The sequence below is a fragment of the Thamnophis elegans genome, chromosome Z (assembly GCF_009769535.1).
Source record: "Thamnophis elegans isolate rThaEle1 chromosome Z, rThaEle1.pri, whole genome shotgun sequence".
Taxonomy (NCBI): domain Eukaryota; kingdom Metazoa; phylum Chordata; class Lepidosauria; order Squamata; family Colubridae; genus Thamnophis; species Thamnophis elegans.
In genome coordinates, this window is record NC_045558.1 from 105,909,322 (window position 1) to 105,930,769 (window position 21,448).

The 21,448-nt window shown below is 42.9% G+C and overlaps 1 protein-coding gene across 1 annotated transcript; it reads left to right on the forward strand.

Annotated features, from left to right (window-relative positions):
- Positions 1-2,802: 2,802 nt before the first annotated feature.
- Positions 2,803-21,448, forward strand: IRF3 (interferon regulatory factor 3). Its single transcript, XM_032237865.1, has 10 exons — positions 2,803-2,935; positions 7,513-7,709; positions 8,919-9,096; positions 9,208-9,299; positions 9,872-9,926; positions 11,607-11,714; positions 12,505-12,627; positions 12,929-13,303; positions 19,114-19,232; positions 21,020-21,448. Exons 2-10 carry the CDS (start codon positions 7,545-7,547, stop codon positions 21,179-21,181), a joined length of 1,377 nt encoding a protein of 458 aa, XP_032093756.1. The 5' UTR covers positions 2,803-2,935; positions 7,513-7,544; the 3' UTR covers positions 21,182-21,448.

Genomic DNA, 21,448 nt, shown 5'->3' on the forward strand with positions numbered 1-21,448 from the left:
TTCACAAATGCAGCTTCGTGGACACATGCACATTTGCCCACTACTTCCATGTCCCAATTCCGAGTGGGCCGTGGCCCAGCACTGGGTTGCGGCCTGGGGGTGAGATTGTATCTGCTCTACAGTATATCACCTCAGGTTAATACCTTGGTACTGTATGTTCACATAAATCACTAAATCAGCATTTCTCAAGTTGAAACAGGGATCACATTTTTTTTAAAGCATATAATACATGTGCAGAAAAAGGAGGAGCTTGAGCATCATCAAAGCATACAATGGGCTTACACAATCACTGCAGCAAGCAAAGCTTGAGTAAATATTGAGAGATGCCTAAACTCATTTTGTGATGAATAGACAGTTCCCACTTACTGGTGACTTCTGACATGTTTATAATCAAGCACAAGGTTGGAGTAAACTAAGAATGATTAATATAGTTCATCAAGAACTAGTGAGTAAAAGATGTCAACATTTTTATTTTTGAGTCTTTCTGTCTTACTTGTGGGTTCAAACACTGCACTGATTTTGCTAATATAGGTAATCCTCGACCCATGACAATTGAGCCCAAAATTGCTAAATTTGTTAATTTAAGTGAGTTTGCTCCATTTTATGACCTTTTCTTGCCACAGTTGTTAAATGAATCATTGCAATTGTTAAATTAGTCAAATTGTTGTGAAGTGAATCTGCCTTCCCCATTGACCTTGCTTGTCAGAAAGTCACAAAAGGGGATCATGTGACCCCAGGACATTGCAACCATCATAAATATGAGTTAATTGCCAAGCACCTGAATTTTGATCATGTGACCAATGGTCGTAAGTGTGGAAACTTGTCATTTCACTTTTTTCAGTGCTGTTGTAACTGAATGGTCACCAAACAATCTGTTGTAAATTTAGGACTATGTACAGAGTAAACCACAACTGGCAGGTTTCAAACATGATACAAAGACATAAACATAACTGAGTTAACATAGTACATTAAACCTCAAGCATGTTAAATATATTATGATTTAATCTAATGCATAAAGCCAGTTTCTGTATGCACACAGCACACTCACTTTTTTTTCCTGAATAAAGTACAATTGGCAAGTCCCAAGTTGCTTTTCAAAAGGCAACTGGACTGAGGATCTCCATAGACATTTACAATTAGCAAGATTCACAAAAAAAACCAAACATAAATGAGTACTGTTTAGCCTAACTGGATTACAAGTATTCCTTGACTTACAATTCATTTATAACCGAAATGACAACAGTACTGACAAAAAGTGACATAACCAGTCCTCGCCGTTAAGACCATCACAACATCTCCATGGTCATGTGACCAAAATTCAGGCACTTGGCAACCTGCATGTACTTACAATGTTTGTAATGTTCTGGGTCATATAACCATTTGTGATCTTCTCAGTAAACTTCGGGTGAAGCAACATCAATAAGAAATGCCAGATTTGCTTAATAACAGTGACCAAAAAAAAGTTGTACAATCAGGCATGACTTACTTAATAACTGCCTTGTTTAGCAATGGAAATTCTAGTCCCAATTGTACCCATAAATTGAAGATATATAAGAATACAGCCACTGTGTAATTGGGGGAACAGATAGGGTGGAAGGAACTAAGAAAATTGCTGTTTCCTTGGACAAGGACCTGCTACTAGAAAGTGGGGACTTCATCCATTCCCAGCTCTATTACAATGACACCTGCTGAATTCTGGAGCTGGGAGCATCTTTCATGAAAATGAAAGCATCCCAATAGAGGTTGCCAGTAGCTGTTCTTTTGAGGCTATTCAAATGAGCATAGGAACTAACCAGTATTATTCCTTGCACATGCTCTGCTTTTAGCTGCCCACTCTGATGCCCATTAGATGCCTTGGACTTCTGTGTTGCAATGCCTCAGCCTGCTTGGTTAAATATACAGTACATTGTTCCAGCAACACAGCCAGAGGGCATAAAGAGAGGACATGCCTTAGGCTTCTTTATAATAATATATCAGAAAAGGCAAAAAAAGTGGTCCAGGACTCTCTTTTTAGTACAATAGTACTGTTCCTTGCGGGGTTGTAGAGATGACTATTCGTTGATGGATTCCTTTGGGAAGAAAATTAGCAGCATTGTGCACCCTTTTTCACAAATGAGGTTATTATAGAAGCCCATCCCCTCCTCTAAAATCCCTCAGCAACTTCTCACAGCTTTCCCCAAACTGGCACCGGGAAATGACTTTATCCAGGTCTCTGTCAGCTGCAATCAGCATGATTTCTTAGATTCTTGTCATTACGCTCGCTACAGAAATATTGCTTTCCTAAAAGAAAAAAAGGAAAAGGAAATTAAAACTGCCTCCCTGATGGGTGGGGTCTTTAGACCTATGGAGAGTGTTCTGCCTCAAGCATTGTAGGCTTGCTTGGGGCATGCAGTTAACTCCACGCTTAGGAATCTTATTCAGATCAAGTTTATTATCAGGCATTCTTAATAGCAAAACTTACAGTTCAGTGTTAAGATACTTGCTATAATCTGTTCCATTACGTGATGTAAAAAGATGATCCTTCACTCTCATGCTGAGAGCAGATACAAACACTACTTATACAGGATCACAAAGACTTTTAAACTGACCGGCTATAAACTTTGCAGGCAGGCAGAATGCTCCAGTGGCCAATCAGAAACACAGATATGATCACATGCCATGGAACTACATTTCCCATAAGGCAGTATCTGCCTACATTTCCCACGAGGTAGTTTCTTAAAGGAGACAGTTCTTAATTCCTATACTAGCTCTATACTGCTGGCTATGTACTGCTAGGGCAGCACAGAGAGAGAAAAAATAGAGGCGTGTCCAGTTGAAGATTTCTGAGCCAGGAAATCGAAACTAAATGTGTGACACCGGGAGAGGGGAGCTTGTAACCTGTTTTTGTTTTTGTTTTAAATCGGTCGATCAAAGCAGAGATCCTGTAGAGAAAGAGGTAGGTACTCTGATTGGGGAGGGGGCGGTCGGACTTCGGGAAGGCGCTCAAGTTGTCTTTACCCCGATGATAGATGATAGCCGAAGTCTCTCGCAAGTACTCTCCACCTTCCATATCCAAAATCAAAATACGCGAGGCCCACCAAATAATAAGTTATCTTTCCAAAATTTACAGAGTAATCTGAGGTTTACTCCAAAGTAAATCCTCCCTCTGCACACTTCCAGATGAGAAGCTGTCGAAGGTTGCCAACAGGGTTTGTGCAACTATTCCATCTTTTTTTTTTATTTCAAGATAATGGAACTACGGATGAGAAAGTTTGTTGTTCAGATGTCCAGACAATGTTGTGAATGAGAAAAGGCTATTTGCAAGAGGATCAGTGTCTTGTTTAGGAGTAGGGGAGCAGCCTAAATTCGCTGCTGCTTAGAACTTTTCACAAACAATTGTCCTCTATGTATTTGGACCACAGCTCAATGAAATGACAATGAAATTCTGGAAGGTTCTGTCATCTGGACAGCTGCAGATTGGGGAAGTAGTCGTTCATGGCAAGGGATTGCAAACAATAGAAGAGAATAATTGTAATTTAGAGTTGAACTGTGGGGTCCTTACCCACAGTTTGGTGGAGACTCTGGTTGCTGCCTGGCACTCGGCAGCATCGGAGTCCCTTGACCGGATTGCACCACTACGGCTCCTCCGGGTCGGCGGATCCCGGAGGCCTCCTTGGTTTACCGAGGAGCTCCGGGAGAGGAAGCGCCGGAGGAGACGCCTAGAGCACCTATGGAGGTCCGATAAATCCGAATCGAACCGAGCACTCTTAACAACCTGCACCAAGGAATACATCAGGGCATTGAGGACAGCAAAAAGAACGTATATTGCCACCTTGGTTGCGTCCGCTGAGTCCCGCCCAGCCGCCCTGTTTAGGATAACCCGCTCCCTCCTAAATAGGAGGGATACGGGGGACCCCTTGCAGGGTAGGGCTGAGGATTATGTCCAGTTCTTAGCGGACAAAGTTGCTCGGTTTCGGTCGGATTTGGACTCCACCTTTGCAGATCCAGCCGAGGCACAAGGGGATAAATTGGCAGACCATCTCTGGGTTGAGTTTCAGGATGTTGCCCCTGGGGATGTGGACAAGGCCATAAGAGCTGTGAGTGCCTCCACTTGTGTACTGGACCCGTGTCCCTCCTGGCTGGTTGCCAACAGCAGTGAGGTGACACGAGGCTGGATCCAGGCGGTTGTTACCACCTCCCTTCGGGAGGGGCACTTCCCCGCCGCACTTAAAGCGGCGGTGGTGAGACCCCCTCCTGAAGAAACCATCTTTGGATCCAGCCGTTCTTAACAATTACCGTCCAGTCTCCAACCTCCCCTTTGTTGGGAAGGTTGTTGAGAAGGTGGTGGCCTTCCAGCTTCAACGGTCCTTGGAGGAAGCTAGTTACCTTGACCCTTTCCAGTCCGGCTTCAGACCTGGTTACAGCACAGAAACCGCTTTGGTCGCATTGACCGATGATCTCTGGAGAGCCAGGGATGGAGGCCATGCATCCATCCTGGTTCTCCTTGACCTCTCGGCGGCTTTCGATACCATCAACCATGGTATCCTTCTGCGACGACTGCGGGAGGTGGGGGTGGGAGGCACTGTTTTGCAGTGGTTCTCCTCCTACCTCTCGGACAGGTCGCAGTCGGTGTTGGTTGGGGGGCAGAGATCGACCCCTAGGCCCCTAACATATGGGGTGCCACAGGGTTCGGTCTTATCCCCCCTACTATTCAACATCTACATGAAACCGCTGGGCGAGATCATTCGGAGGCACGGGATAAGATACCACCAATACGCGGACGATACTCAGCTGTATCTGTCCGCCCCGTGCCAACTCAATGAAGCGGTGGACGTGATGAACCGGGGTCTCGAAGCCGTTAGGGACTGGATGAGAGCTAACAAACTGGTACTCAACCCGGACAAGACCGAGTGGCTGTTGTGTTTCCCTCCCAATAATTTGGCTAGTGTTTCATCACTCAGGCTGGGGGGGCAAATTTTATACCCCTCAGACAGGGTTCGCAACTTGGGAGTCCTCCTGGACCCACAGCTGACCTTTTACCACCACCTGTCGGCTGTGACCAGGGGGGCATTTGCCCAGGTTCGCCTGGTGCGCCAGTTGCGACCCTACCTGAACCGGGAGGCTCTCACAACGGTCACTCGGGCCCTTGTGACCTCTAGGCTGGAATACTGCAACGTGCTCTACATGGGGCTGCCCTTGAAGAGCATCCGGCGACTTCAGCTAGTCCAGAAAGCGGCCGCGCGAGTGATTGTGGGCGCACCGCGGTTCGCCCACATAACACCTATCCTCCGCGAGCTGCGCTGGCTACCTGTTGATCTCCGGGTGCGCTTCAAGGTGCTACTTACCACCCATAAAGCCCTCCATGGTAGTGGATCTGAGTACTTGAGAGACCTCCTCCTGCCAATTACCTCCCTACGACCTATTAGATCACACAGATTAGGCCTCCTCCGAGTTCCATCCGCCAGTCAGTGTCGACTGGCAACTACGCGGAGGAGAGCCTTTTCAGTAGTAGCTCCGACCCTTTGGAACGATCTCCCCGTGGAGATTCGCACCCTCACCACCGTCCAGACCTTCCGCACAGCCCTCAAGACCTGGCTATCCCGTCAGGCCTGGGGATAAAGATTCTAATCCGTCCCCACCCGAATGATGAATGAATGTTGTGTTCTATTTTTACTTATGTATTGTCTCATGTCTTGTCTTGTATTCCCCTCCCCACAAATTGTAAGCCGCCCTGAGTCCCCTCAGGGAAAAGGGCAGCCTATAAATAATAAACAAATTCAAATTCAAAATTCCTTGATGCTCTCCGAGTTTTGTGATATTTCTGCAGCCATTTCATTACCCTAATAAGTAATATGGGAAGTGCACCCCAAAGAAGACAATGCCAGAACCTCTGAAACAGTGCAGGAAATAAAAATAGCCTTTTCAGCCGTAGCTAGAATTTTTTTTTAGAATAGCAGAGATGGAAGGGACCTTGAAGGTCTTCTAGTCCAGCTCCCTGCTTAGGCAGGAAACTCTATACCATTTCAGACAAATGGCTACCCATCATCTTCTTAAAGACTTCCAGTGTTGGGGCATTCACAACTTCTGGAGGCAAGCTGTTCCACTGATTAATTGTTCTAACTATCTGGAAATTTCTCCTCAGTTCTAAGTTGCTTCTCTCCTTGATCAATTTCCACCCATTGCTTCTTGTCCTGCCCTTGGGTACTTTGGAGAATAGTTTGACTCCCTCTTCTTTGGGGCAATCTCTGAGATATTGGAAAACTACTGTTATGTCATTCCTAGTCCTTCTTTTCATTAAACTAGACATACCCAGTTCCTGCAACCGTTCTTCATATGTTTTAGTCTCCAGTCCCCTAATCAACTTTGTTGCTCTTCTCTGCAGTCTTTCTAGAGTCTCCACATTTTTTCTACATCGTGGCGACCAAAACTGAAGTATTCCAAGTGTGGCCTTACCAAGGCATTATAAAGTGGTGTTAACACTTCACTGATCTTGATTCTATCCCTCTGTTTATACAGCCTAGAAGGTGTTGGCTTTTTTGTTATTTTGTTATTTACTAGAAATAAAGTCAGATTCTGAAAATACTTAAGGAATTAGGTTAAAAATAAACTCTCCATCAAACTCCCTTTTTCCTGCCCCCTGATAAGATTAACCCCCAGGATTGGAAAGACAAAGGTCCTGGGACAGGATTAACCCATTAAGGCAGGAAGACAGGATCCAGAGCAGTCACTTTAACCAAAGGCACACATCAAAACCCATCAAACTATAGAACTGTGATGGTGAACCTATGGCATGCGTGCCAGAGGTGACACACAGTGCATGCCCTCTCTGATGACATGCCAGCCAGCCACCCTCCCCCCCCAGTTCAGCTCTGCGCGCATGCGCACGTGCCTCCCGTGGCCATCTGGTCTTCAGGTCTCTGCCATGCATGCACGGAAAAGGTTAACCATCACTGCTATAGGAGCTTCAATGGAAAATCAAGTATAGGAAAGCACGGGTTTGTCCGCCCCCCCCCCCCCAATCTGCTTACAAGCCAGGAACACTGGAGCAGTGTCATTACCTTTCTTGTCTTCCTGAATTAAAGAATCCTGCTTTCAAATTCTGGCAGTTTGCTTCTGTGTCATTTCTTCTCAACATGGGTGACTGCTTCCCAGCTGGGAACAAACCAGGGAAATTTCTTCCAACAATTTGGTAACCAACAAAGGGACTCCCAGCCAAACCAGCTACCAGACAGGTCCTGGCCAGCACACACATTTGTCTGAGAGTAGAAGCCCACAGAGCCTGTCGGGAGCTAATGGATAATAAAGAGATTTCTTCCAATGGTAACATCAGTGCACACCTGTACATATCCCTGATTATGTTACATAGTTTGTTCTTGAAATTTCTGCATGAAAACCACCAAGCTCAGAGACCACCAAGAACCCCACGGTTAAGAATTCAGGATATTGCATGCCAAAAGTTTTCTCCATGCATGAAGAACATTTTTCTACATTTCCCCAGTGAATTGTGTTTATGATTCTGTTTTCCCCCCACAGATTTGAACTGACAGCACATCTGTATATCTCCAATGGGTACTCAGAAGCCTCTCATTGTGCCCTGGCTAATAGAGCAATTGGACAACCAGAGATATCCAGGTGTGTCTTGGCTCAACTCAGAAAAAACACTTTTCCGAATACCATGGAAGCATGCGTCACGACAGAGCATTAACCCAAGGGATTTTCAGATCTTTGAGGTAAGCTTGTGGAGATTTCTTCCCCTGTTGCATGTGTGTCACATACCATGTGAAAGAGATGATTAATTGTTCTCATTGTCGGAAAATTTCTCCTTACATCAAGATTGGACCTCTCTTTAATAATTTTCCCACCCATCACTTCTTGTCCTGCCCTCTGGTGCTTTGGAGAATAAATCAACCCCTTCTTCTCTTCTCTTCTCTTCTCTTCTCTTAGAAAGCCCTTCAAGTACTGGAAGAGAATTATCACCTCTCTCCTAATTCTTTTCTTCCATAGCTTAGAGTTAGGCTAGTACTTAGGTTACACATACCTATCTCCCTCAATTGTTCATCATTTGATTTAGCTTCCTGAGTCTTTATCATCCTTGTTGCTCTTCTCTGCACATTTTCCAGGGTATCAACATATTTTTGGTATCATGGTGACCATAACTAGATGTAGTATTCCATGTGTGGCCCCATTATTGCTGGATAAAACATTATTATTACTTCTCTTGATCTTCATGCTATTCCTCTGTTGATTCAACCCAGGACTGAATTGGCTTTTTTGGCTTTTTTGTCAACTTGTTTGGCTCATAAGGTGAGTTGGGCTCGGAGAGAGTGTCTGGCCCAAGGTCATCCAGCTGGCTTTCATGGCCTAGGCAGAACTTGAACTCATGGCCTCTTCCTTTCTAGCCTGGTGCCTTAATTCTAGAACAAACTGTCATTCTTCAGTTGGTGAAGTTCATTTTTTTTTTCTGATGGCTCTCTGAATTATTCTGTATTGTGGTGGTGAGCTTTAAGTCAGTCTTGATTCCTAGTGATTTTATGGACAGATATGTCAGTTCTGTGAGGTAGACTAGATCAGGAAACACAGGTCTGAAAGAAAATAACTGGCCCAAACTCAACCAGCTAGCTTTCATGCTTAAGGGAGGAGGAGTACTCAGGTTTCCCTGGTCCCTGCTACATCTTTGAGGACTACTCAAAATTTCCACGACCGGTTCTCCAGAACTGGTCAGAATCTGCTGAATACTACCTCTGATGCTAAGCCATAAACCATAACCATGTCTTATAAATTGTAATGGCTGGATTTACAAAATGCACTAAGTTGAGACAGAAGCAAGTCAGATTGTGGTCTGTTGGATGAACTCTGCCATATGCTAGCTTGATGGGGAACATGAAGGAAGGGAAACCAGGCATGGTGATTGCAGACTATACTGTTGCCTTTCTGCGTAGGACTGGGCCATTGCTAGACACCTTTACAATCCAGAAAAGGATCCTCGGACTCCTTCAGACTGGAAGAGGAACTTCCGCGCTGCTCTGAACCGAAAAGATGGTATTGAGATGGTGGAGGATAATAGCACTGACCCTGAAGATCCTCACAAAGTCTATAAAATCAACTTTAATATTGCCAGTAAGGAATTAACTTCAGAAAGCTTAGCATCTACCAAGGACAATATAATTTTAAAAGGGGGGAAATGTGAGTCAGAGTGAAAGAATACTTGCTTATTATTTTCTTACTCAGACCTAAATAATCCAGCTGTGGAGGTTATTCCTGCACCATTGATTCCAGCTGAAAGTAGGAGGTCACCGGGAATGAGTTCATCGTTTAGTCTGGTAAGTCCTCTTCTGTCTCACTCGATAGTCAGGTTCCTTTCCTTTGCTGGAGCTTTCCAAATACTCAGTATAGCATATTTACCCCTGCAGAATGAAGTTGTAGTATCTTCTTATATCTTTAAAGATTTAATTCAGTCCCACTTTTTCCCTTGTTTCCAACAGCTTTTCAAAAGCCTTTCTTTGTATTTCTTGTGCTTAACACTAAGTGACAGTGCTTATTGATATGTGCTACATTTCTATCCTGGGAAACTGTTCCCAACATAGCTTATATGCTTGAATAGTGAAATGAAAACAAAAAAAAATTTTTTTTCCCACTCTGGGTGGAGAGGGGAAGGCAAAGTGTGTCCCACTGTGGCTCATGGGCTGCATGTGGTCCTAGAGAGCTAGTAATGCAGCCTCATAAGATTATAAATTTTTCACATTATGATGAGCGTTTGTATATATTAACTATTATGTATTTTATACATGGCCCATGATAATTCCTCATCAATCAGTGTGGCTCAAGCAAGCCAATAAGTTTGACATGCCTTCAAGACTAGATGCTTTTTCTGATCTTTCATCCTGTTCTTCAGGATGAAACACAGGAGAATGTGCTGAGTACCTTGGATTGTTTCGCTTCAGCTGATGGTGAGTGACAAAAATCAAAAGGATCGTATTAAATATCAATTTTTCACAATGGTGAAAGATAACATTTTAAAATGTTTATAATACAAAACAAAAAACATCTGTTGGAGCGTACATATAAAATAGTCACTGAAATGTGATTCAGAAATAGAATAAATTGAACTTCTATGTTTAAAAGCACCCAGAATCTAAATTAAAAGGAAACAATGGGATCATCAATAGAAGACAAATTTAGAAAATTAGTATGAGATTTTTAGGGATGCGGTGGCTAAGTCGCTGAGCTTGTCAATCAGAAAGATTGGCGGTTCGAATCCCTAGTGCTGCGTAACTCCCGTTACTTGTCCCAGCTTCTGCCAACCTAGCAGTTCAAAAGCATGTAAAAATGCAAGTAGAAAAATAGAAAAATAGGAACCACCTTTGGTGGAAAGGTAACAGCATTCCGTGCGCCTTTGGCATTTAGTCATGCCAGCCACATGACCACAAAGACGTTTTCAGATAGCACTAGCTCTTCGGCTTTGAAATGGAGATGAGCACTGCCCCCTAGAGTCGGGAATGACTAGCACATAGGTGTGAGGAGAACCTTTACCGCACATGATATTTTATTGGTATTTTATTCCTAAGTTGATCGCTAAAATAAATAACCTTAAGGTTAAAAAAAAGATGAAAAATTAATAATTGGTTGGAGAATTCTTCTATATTTGAAAGCAGTGTCATAAAGCCCAGCAATTTTGGCAGATTGTTCACCAAAAAATGAAACAAATTTTAAATATTGACTTTTCTTTCTCACCAGCATATCTAAGCATTACGTTCCTAAGAAAAATACCAAATTGGCTTTATTTGTGACAACACTCACTAGTACATTTTATACTTTCCCTTGGAAAATAGTGGAAGTGACTCAGTTCCTTCTTTGGTAGCCAGACAAACCAAGGATTATTGGGTATATGCATTAATGTCAAAATAATTTTATTTTTAAAATTTGACATTAACATGAGAACCATTTATGAATTATAATTTTGCACATAGACTTCCGCTATATTCTATCCAGTATTTGGGATTCTCTTAACGTAAGATTTTTAAGCTCTACAATATAAGGTAAACTTCAGACTGCTTCACATTAGCTCTCGGCTTACAATCATTCGTTTAGTGATCATTGAAAGTTACAAAAAAATGACATCATAGTTCATGCTAATGACTGCTGCAGTCCTCCCAAGATTCACCTGATAAAGCTTGGCAACTGGCTCTATTAATGACCATTGCAGTGTCCCAGGGTCATGTGTTCACCTTTTGCAACCTGACAAATAAGGTCAATGGGGAAACCAGATTTACTTTACACCTTGTTACCAGTACTAACTTAACAACTGTGACAAGAAGAGTTATAAAATGGGGCAAAACTCATTTAACAACCATCTCACTTAGCAACAGACTTTTTGGGCTCAATCGTGGTCAGAAGTCACGGACTATAGCTAGAAATCATTATTTTGACTAATGATCCTTATATTGTCCGTTTTTCTTAATTTCTGACTTGATTTTAATAATAGTTTTTAAAGTGCCAAAGTGATGTAAAATAACCTTTATATATTGTATCAATTAAATGTTAGAAGAATAAAAATATTGAAATCATTCCTTGTTTTGGTATGAAGTTTTCGTTAATGTCTCTCTGTTTCTATAATACTTCACTTTTAGCCATAGAAGACTATCCAATGTGGTTTCAAACTCCATCCAAATTGGTTCCGGATGATTCTACAACACCATTGACTCTATTGCAACAAATCGAGGGAACCAATGAATTTGGTAAGCTTCCTGAATCTAGGGGAAATTCTTGGTTGTCTTGTGGTCAGAGAAGTTCCATTCACACAGAGCAGTAACCAAATGAATCATACTGTTTCACAGACAATAAACTCAATCTTGAGCTTTGAAAACTACATTTTATGTTTTAATGCTGTGTGAACCAAGCCCCTATTATCTAGGCATCACGTGCCATCTAGATATTGTAGAAATAAAATAATAATAATAACAACAACAACAACAACAACATGAAATACAAAGAATTCATCTTTTAGGAGGAATAATGATTGGATGCATAAGTCTCCATTTTCATGTAATATTAATTGTCCTTGTTTTCTAAATTACTGAGAAAAATGAATGACATTTGGAAGGAGGACAAGAATTGCTTTGGAGATTGGATTGCCATTCTGGTGAAGAATGTTTGAGGATTGTGATAGTCAGAGACAATCTTTCAAGCTTCTGTTCCATTAGATCAAAATCTGCTTGCTATCTCAAGATTTAAATCCTAGACCCATTAAATCAGAAGGAATCTATCAGCATTTTCCTGCCCAATTTTTTTTTAAATAAAAAAGTGTAACCTGCCATGAGATGCAGCTTCATAAAATGCCTAGAATGGACAAACTGATACAGAAATTATATTGAGACAAGGCCTTAGGTGATGGAGGTGGGAGAGCTAACTGCCAAATAATGATGCAGAAATTGTTCTTCCTCCACTTCCAAATCTCCACATTTTAGTTTCTTAAATGAAACCCATCAGTTTTAGGTTCTTAATATATATTTTTTTTGTTCTGTAAAGCTCCACATTCAGGAATGGCAGCAGAAAATATTATTGGCTGTGAAAACCCACCATCCAATTTAGAATTGTATCAACCCATTGCCATGAACTCACAATTGGAACAACTGACAACAACTCCGTTTGGTAAGTTTCCTGAATCTAGAGGAAATAACTACTGCAGGATATAGTTAAAAACTTGGTAAGAGAATCTTGGTTTCTTAAGAAACTGGAAAACCTATGGCTCTATAGATGTGGCTGAACTAACCTACCAGCATAGATAGTACTGAATAGTGCTGGAAATTGTAATTTAGAATCACATATTCTTTGGCACAAGTGTACTGTATTAGTGGTAATTTACAGCAGTAAAAGTTTGAAATGGAGTGGGTGGGTGAACTAATAAAAAGTACTGTCTCTACCCTGAAAATTTGGATTTCCTTCTTTTTAGAGACAGATTTTGAGGTTCGGACTTTTTATCGGGGTCGTCAGGTCTTACATGAAGTGATCAATAAAGAGAACAACCGAGGCCTATGCTTCGTGCCTCCTGGTGTCCATGGAAATTATCATGATTTGGCGGATGTATCATTTCCTGACCCCACCATTTTGAATGATAAGCTGCAAGCAGAGTACACACGTCGCCTTCTCAAAGGAGTAGCTCCAGGTGTGCTTCTCCGTATCATAGGAAACCAACTGTGTGGCATGCGCAAAGGTGTTTGCCATGTCTACTGGAGCCAATCTGAAATTCCAGGAGATCGCGTAGAGCATGGAAAGCTACTGAAGGAACAGTTTGTTCCCATCTTCAATCTGCAGCTTTTCGTATCAGGTATGCTAAGGTGATTTTTATCTGAATCCTAAGAACGCTTGTTTAGATGTCTGTTAATTCTACTTATACTAAAGTAACCAGTAAACATTTATCCAAGGCTTCATTGAGCTTTTTCTACTAAAAGGGAGCCTGGTATGCACCTATTAATTAAATCTAAAATAATATACCGTATTTTTCTGAGTATAAGATGCACCTTTTTACCCAAAAAAGAGGGTGAAAATCTGGGTGCGTCTTATACTCTGAATGTAGCCCCGTCCACCTAGTCTGTGCGTCGGATTTTCGGGTGGTTCCAGTCAGTGGGGATCCTCACTTCCACATGGAGCCTGATTCCCAAAGCAGCCCTGGGAATTGCATTGAAAGCCCCCTCAGGAGCTGCCAAATGCTTGCTGCCCCTCCGACAGCCGCTGAGCCTCCTCCCACTGCAGATACACTTTCTCTTTTCCCCTGGCCAGATCCGCCACCTGAAACGTGAGGATCATGGAGGAAAGAGCTTTCAGGTGGCAGCACCTTCCGCATGCACCGTTTTTGGAATCAGGGAGGGGATCCGCCGCCTGAAAATGCTTTCCTCCGCAATCCTCACGGGTGTTAGAAGGGCGGCAAGGGCTTGGCAGCTCCTGAGGGGGTTGAGCCTTCTCTGCTTGCATCTTCATTGCCCTGAGGGCATCGCTGGCAGCCGCTTCCCGCAGTTTAGGAGGCTCAACTCAGGAGGCTTAGCTCAGGAGTCCAAAGAAGGCTTTGAATCAGGCTTGATTGTACCCCATTCCAGGTTTTTAACTTCCCGATCTAGAGTCCAGAGAAATCTAGCGTCTCTGAGCCACCTCCAATTTGCAGGATGAGGAGGAGGGCGGCATATACAAAAGCCTCTGAGTAACTGGGAAAGAAAGCCGTGCTTGGAACCTGCAGAAAACCGCCGCTCGAAAAGCATGCCTTTCTTTCCCAGTTACTCAGAGGCATTTGAATATGCCACCCTCCTCCTCCTCCTGCAAATGAGAGGTGCCTCAAAGATTTCTCTAGAAACTAGATCAGGAAGTTAAAAACCTGGAATGGGGTACAATCAAGCTTGATTCAAAGGCTTTGGTTTTGGATCACTGCCCTGCCACCCAAAAATGCTGTTATAGTGATCTCTGCAGAACCCACCCCACCTGCCCCTTCTCTGGCAATTCCAGGCGGCAGAGATCGCAGTAACAGCATTTTGGGGTGGCAGCGAAGTGATCTCAGGAGCTTGATTGTATCCCATTCCAGGTTTTTAATTTCCCAATCTATCCCTTTTCTCTTCCTCCATCCCCACCTCCAATCTGCCCGGATCTGTCATGCAGCAAAGAGATATGGTATCTGGGTGCCTGGCACCTGCTTTTGCACTGAGACTAAGGAAGCGGGGTTGTGAAGAGGGCTGTGAACAAGCCCATTTGTTCAAGGAGGCAGCCTTGCCTCGTCTTCTTTGGGCTTACCTTTTGTGGCTCAGGAACCACCACGAGGAACCATTAATCCAAATGAAAGGGATCCCCACCCCTCCTCGCCCAATGGGCCGTTCCCAGTCGAGCGCAGCAGCGGCGGTTCAGCAGCCGCACGTGTCTTTCTCTCCTCACTGAAGAGAAGAAGCGAGCCGACTGCCTCTCCTTGGGCCAAGCGGCTCTGTGTGGTCGCCAGTCAGAGGGGAAAAAAATAAAGTGCAGAGAGATATGTTTAGTCCTGCCCTGCCCTGGGGAGGGGTAGAAAAAAGTGGATTTGAGATTGATAAAAACCTTACCCTTTAGAATGATCAAGCCCTCACACATCATGTCTTTGCCCTCCACAACCCCCAGAAGCACTTTGCAGGCCTCCCAAACTCTCTGCATGCCTCACTTTTCAGAGGGTTTGGGAGGCCTGCAGAGTCCTCCGGAGGGCCTGGGCAGAGGGGCACAAAAACTTTTTAGAAAATTTACCTCTTCAAAATCTTGGTGTGTCTTATACTCCAGTGCATCTTATACTCTGAAAAATACAGTATATAGCATGTCGTGGAGTGATTTGTGTGGTTGTAAAGCCTGACTTGATGGCATATAATCCATGTTGCTCAAACAGCAGTCAAAAACTGACATTGCACTGGTAGGACAGGTTAGAAGAGAGGTGTCAAACTGAAGGCCCAGGGGCCGGATCTGGCTCGCACGGAACTTAGATCTGGCCCACACGGCCCCCCTGGAAACAGCAAAGGACCGGCTCATGATGCCTCTGCCAGCAAAAACAGAGCTCGCAAGGGCCACATGCGGCCTTCCTGAGCTCCATTTTTGCTGGCAGAGGGTTGCAGGAGACCATTTCAGCTGAAAACAGAACTCATCAGGGCCGCGGAGAGCTTCATTTTCACTAGCAGAAGGTTATGGAGGCCGTCATAGCCAGAAACTGAGTTCGGGAGTCAGTTTTTGCTCGCAAAGTACTCAGGCCGCCACAGATGCTCCATCACAAGTTATGTCGGGCTGGGCACACCCACCCTGGCCACACTCATCCTGGCCCTCAAGGTCAAACACAACCCTGATGCAGCCTTCAGTGAAATCGACTTTTACGCCCCTGGGTTAGAACATGGTACTTCTGATCGCCTCCTGCAACCAGACAGGGAAATCAACTTAGAGCGGGGGTGTCAAACAAGTCCTGCGGGTTGAATCCAGCCCATGGGGTATTTTGATCTGGCCCACAGGACTGCCCTGGAAACAGCGGACCTGCCGGCAGTGCCTCTACCAGAGAAAACAGACCTTTGCCCTCCTGCGAAAACAGAGTGTTCAGCCTCGTGAGCTGTTTTCGCTGACAGAAGGTAGTAGGAGACTGGTGCAGCCAAAACTGGAGCTTGTGAGGGCTGTGAGCAGCTCGTCTGAGCTCCATTTTCACTGGCGGAGTTTGCAGGCGGCTGTCTTATCTGAAAATGGAGCTCGGGAGGGCAGAGGGTTGCAAGAGGCGGTCGCAGCCAAAAACAGAGATCGGGAGCCTGTTTTTGCTGGCAGAGAATTCAGGGCACCACAGGTGCCCCCGGCATGAGTGAAGACGAGCTGGCCATGCCCTCCCTGGCCATGGCTCCCCACCACCCCTTGAGGTTAAACACAATAAAATCAAGCTTGACAGCCCTCACTTAGAAGAAAAACATTCTGCCTAAATAATAGGATACAAGCAAGCATCTTCTCTATTCCCTCCCTCTCTTGAAAAATACACGTGCTTTCAAGATGCAATCCAGCCCAAACTTTCAGAAACCTGAATTTAATTTAAAATCACTACAGATAATCGACTTATAATCATTCATGTATCAGTAGTGACCATTCAAAGTTAAATGGCACTGAAAAAAGTTACTTATAACCAGTCTTCGCTTTACAACACCACATTCCCACAGTCATGTGATCAAAATTCAGGTGCTTGGCAACAGGCATGAATTTACAACAGTTGCAATCTCCTGGGGGTCATCTGAATGCCATTTGTGACCTTCCCAATTTTCTTCCAGCAAGCAAAGTCTATGGGGGAAGCTTAATGGCCATTTAACAACCGCGAGCGTTTAACAGCCATGGCAAAAGAGGTTATAAAGTTGGGTGCAATTCATTTATTAACCATCTTATTTAACAGAAGAAATTCTGATTCAGGAAGAGTCTTGCTTTCATCTTTTGATTAGATGTTTCAGGCTTTCTTTGATTTCTGAGTGTGTCATCAACATATTGAAGATAATTGATTTTCCTCCAATCTTTACTCAATTTTTTGATTCTTCAAGTTTCAGCTTCTTTATGATGCCTTTGGCATACAGGTTGAATAAGAAATCTAAAAGAATGCAACCTTGCTATCTTCCATTTTCTGACGTGAAACAATCAAGATTTCCATATAGTGGCTTTCTGAATTGGGTACAATGACTGCACACGACCAGATGTGTTAACACTCTCAGGTCTTTTAGGACTCTCCACAGCTTGCTGTAATCAATACAATTGAAGGATTTTTTTATAGTCAATAAAGCAGATGTAGATGATCTTTTGATATTCTTGAGATTTTTCCATGATCCAGTGTAGATTTGAAGTAGTCACTAGAGCCACAATCCTTTCTGAAACCAGCTTAAACATCTGGAAATTCTTTTTCAATGGAGCTATATATGTTGTACCTTTTAGTGTAGTTAATGTGTTATGTGAGAGTGGGGTTTCCCATTTTCTCCCTTTGTACACACAGATATGCAACCAGGCTATATTTGTGCATAACATTTCAATTATGGTTCCCACACTAAGAAGAGCCATTATGGGTTTTTATGATTGCTTAGGGGACATATTCAGGCCGTCTACATCTGATTTACAATGTGTCCTTGTTTTTGCCATGCTTTTTCTAGATGTATGGTCCGTATGTAATTGAACTATATGAGAATCCATAAATTTTCATTAAATTAAAACTTGCAAAATGGCCATTATAGGTTGTCTTTGACTTAGGACTACAATGGAGTCCAAAATTTCTATTGCTAACTAAGGCAGTTTGACTCCATTTTACAACCTATTTTGCCCTAGTTGTTAGATGAATCAAATTTGAAATTTGAAATTTAATAAAATTTGTATGCCGCCCATTCTCTTGGGACTCTGGGCGGCTTACAGACAAGATAAAAAGCATTTAAAAAATTAAAGGTAAAAATAACCGTTGTTAAAATTACACACCATCCATTCTGTCTAAGTGGGGCTGGACATTGATCAACAGCCCCAGGCCTGCCGGAACAGCCAGGTCTTGGTGGCTTTTCGGAAGGCCGGGAGAGTGGTGAGGGTCCGGATCTCTACGGGTAGATCGTTCCACAGGGCCGGTGCAGCTACAGAGAAGGCCCTCCCCTGGGGGGCCGCCGGCCGGCATTGTCTGGTCGACGGCACCCAGAGGAGGCCCAACCTTTGAGATCTTATTGGTCGTTGGGAGGTATGTGGCAGGAGGCGGTCTCTCAGGTAGCCAGGTCCTAAACCATGTAGGGCTTTAAAAGTAATGACTAGCACCTTGAAGCACGTTCTGAGACCAATAGGGAGCCAGTGCAGCTCGCAGAGGATGGGTGTAACATGGGTGTATCTAGGTACACCCAGTATCGCTCATGCGGCTGCATTCTGGACCAATTGTAGTCTTCGAACACTCTTCAGGGGCAGCCCCGTGTAGAGCGCATTACAGTAATCCAGCCTTGAGGTGACGAGGGCATGAGTGACCATTCAAAGTGCCTCCTGATCCAGGTAGGGCTGCAACTGGTGCACCAGGCGAACCTGGGCAAAAGCCCCCTTGGTCACAGCTGACAGATGGTGTTCTAACGTCAGCTGCGGGTCCAGGAGGACACCCAAATTGCGGGCCCTCTCTGAGGGGTGTATGATTTCACCCCCAGGCTAAAAGGTGGAATGTCTGGACTATCCTTGGGAATCACTGTAATTGTTAAGCGAACTGTGCAATCATTCCGAGAATCTGATTTCTCCTATTGACTTGGCATGGCTGGAAAAATTACAAATGGGGTCACATGATCCTGGGACAATACAAGGGTTATAAATACATGCCAGTTGCCAGGCACCCTAATTTTGATCACATGACCATGGGCATGCTCCAGTGGTCTTAAGTATCAAAAATGGTCATAAGCCACTTTTTTCAGTGCTTCAAATAGTCACTAAACAAATAGCTGTAAATTGAGGTCTACCTGTATATTGATTCTAAATTTTGGGGATTTCATTGCTCCCCTTTTGTTAAACTTGAGGCATCCTTGGTAGTAGAGGCACAGTTTTCTCACCATGTGCATCCACTAATTGGGGAACAGGTATTATATTTTCCTGTGGTAACTAAATACAAGAAAAAAATTCCACCCACCCGTCTCTTTCTTCCCTCAGATTTGATTGGGTACATCGAAGGGCGCAAAGGTTGTCCTAATTACACTTGGTGGTTATGCTTTGGGGAAGAATGGCCTGACTCCAATTGTGTCTGGAAGAAAAAACTGATCATTGTACAAGTAAGTTCTTGTCCTACAGTTTGTTAGATGTACAGTATATATGTTCATTTTCCCAGTATGCTTTTCTCATTCTCCTTGTCTCCCAAGGAAATATTTTTATGTGCAGCTGTAAAATAAATTGGACACGTAAACCCAAAATGATGTGACATAAACCACATTTCCTATAATTTAATTTAAAAGTAGCAGACTTCAGTAGTAGTAAGAGCTAGGAAATATTCTGTGCTGGGAATTGCATTTAGCACCTCCGCCTTGGCAAATCAACACACTTTTTAGCCAAAATTTAACTATTAACGGTTTTCGTTATGATGGTTCAAATTATTGTGATTGTTGTTTGCTGGATTGAGCACTTTATAAATAGAAAGGACACAAACAGAATAAATAAATAAAACCTGTGCAATTGAAATTGATTTAGAGATATGCTTTCCAATAAGCAAAGATATCACTTCAGAGTTTTTGTTTTTGCCAATATTAGTTCTACAGTGAAAATGTCTTCTCTCGTCATCTGAGCAGGAAGAAAACAACTGTTTCTGTATGTGGCTATTTACTGCTTACTATCAACTGATTCAATGATCTGATTCACATGTTGTAATTATGTATCTGCGTTGATTCTTAGCAACCACGTAAATTGTCTTCACATATTTCATATACTGAGGTATAATTTCTTCACCCATAGCCTAAGAAGTGCAAGATGGCTTGATTTACACAACACAATAGACATGTACTGTATATAAACCCCAAATCTCCTTTTCCATTCTGCCCTTAATGCTCATGACAAGTTTTGTTAGGATGGAAGAAGCAGGTCTGACTTTTTCTCAGCTATAAGCAAAACTGTGAAAGAGAAAGGATTCTCTTTGTAGGGATAAATTAAAACAAGTTTCAGAAAAGATTGTTGCTTTCCAAATGTTTCCAAAACAGCCCTGTTCTTTTGGCTGCTAATGAAGAAGCCTTTCTTTAAATCTCTCCTCTTTTTCATGTTATTCATTCCTACATTCTGATTGGGAATTTTCCCCCTCCTCTTGGTTATTTATTTATGAATCCCTTCTATCTTTCTAAGGAAATCCAAAAGTAAACAAAATTTCTTCAAAGACCACAACAGTTGTTGCATAGATCTAAACGGGGAAGTAAACAGGGTGGTGACCCAGTAGCCTTCTGAATGTTGACAATCTCCCATCCTTGAGCATTAACTGTTTGGTTGGGATTGAAGCAAACTGAAAAACAGATTCTAGCAAGCCAAAAATTCCTCATTCTTCAAGGCACAAAAGTCACAGAAGCTGGACTTTTAGAGTAGCTACATCCAGACATATTAAAGCAGAATATATTTCTAATTCATGGCTTAATATGCTACCCAAATACAACAATTCTAACCTATAGTTTACTGGCTACCACAGAAGTTTATGCCTTGTTAGTTTGCCAAGGATTTTACATTTAATATTTTCTCCTGTCACATTAAAATTTAGAATCCAAATGTTTACGTTCAGAAAACAATGTAACATTTCTGAAACAGTGCCTTTGGGGAATCTCTGAAGGGCTTACCCAAAGGTTGGAGGGCCACATACAGCACATAATTAAACTAGAATGTTGTATGACACTAACTCCTTTTGACTTATTCAACAAGCCATGGTTCAACGTGTGCACATCAAGATGAGATTTCACACTGCAGATTTCAGAAATAATCACCTTTATGATTTAGTAGAGATGAACAAAATTTTAATAATTGATTATAAGCAGCAGTTTTGTGTTCTCTCTCTCTCTCTCTCTCCCCTCCCTTCTCCCACTTTTATACCTAGGTAATTCCTAAGATTTTAGAAACTCTTTGTGAACTGGGCAAAAGTCATGGGGCATCATCATTAAATGGTAATGAACCAGACTTAAGGATTTCAGATTCTCTAGAACATCAACAACTTTTGCAACAGCTGCGAAAATGGGAAGAAAAAATGGATACAGTTTAGAAACTAGTTATACTGCACTGTACCAGGTGTTCACCGGTATTCAACTACTTTTGAATTCTTCTATTCTAAAGCAGAATGACATTTTGTCTTTCCTGTGAAAAGGTGAAAACCGAGAACTGAAATGTGGCCTGGAATTCTGTTGGACTTTTTGCATTAATATGTTTCCGTCCTCCTGCCAGCCTTCTGGTTTGGGGCCTACATTCTCTCTAGAGTGTTAAAAAGTTTTGTCTTGTTTGGTCTAATAAAAATTGCTTTGTATTATCTTGA

Excerpts from the sequence above, each read along its gene's own strand:
- IRF3 (XM_032237865.1), top strand. The coding sequence starts at position 7,545 with ATGGGTACTCAGAAGCCTCTCATTGTGCCCTGGCTAATAGAGCAATTG. Across the intron at positions 9,927-11,606 it reads TTGTTTCGCTTCAGCTGATG|CCATAGAAGACTATCCAATG; the intron begins GTGAGTGACAAA and ends CTTCACTTTTAG. Across the intron at positions 19,233-21,019 it reads AAAAACTGATCATTGTACAA|GTAATTCCTAAGATTTTAGA; the intron begins GTAAGTTCTTGT and ends TTTTATACCTAG.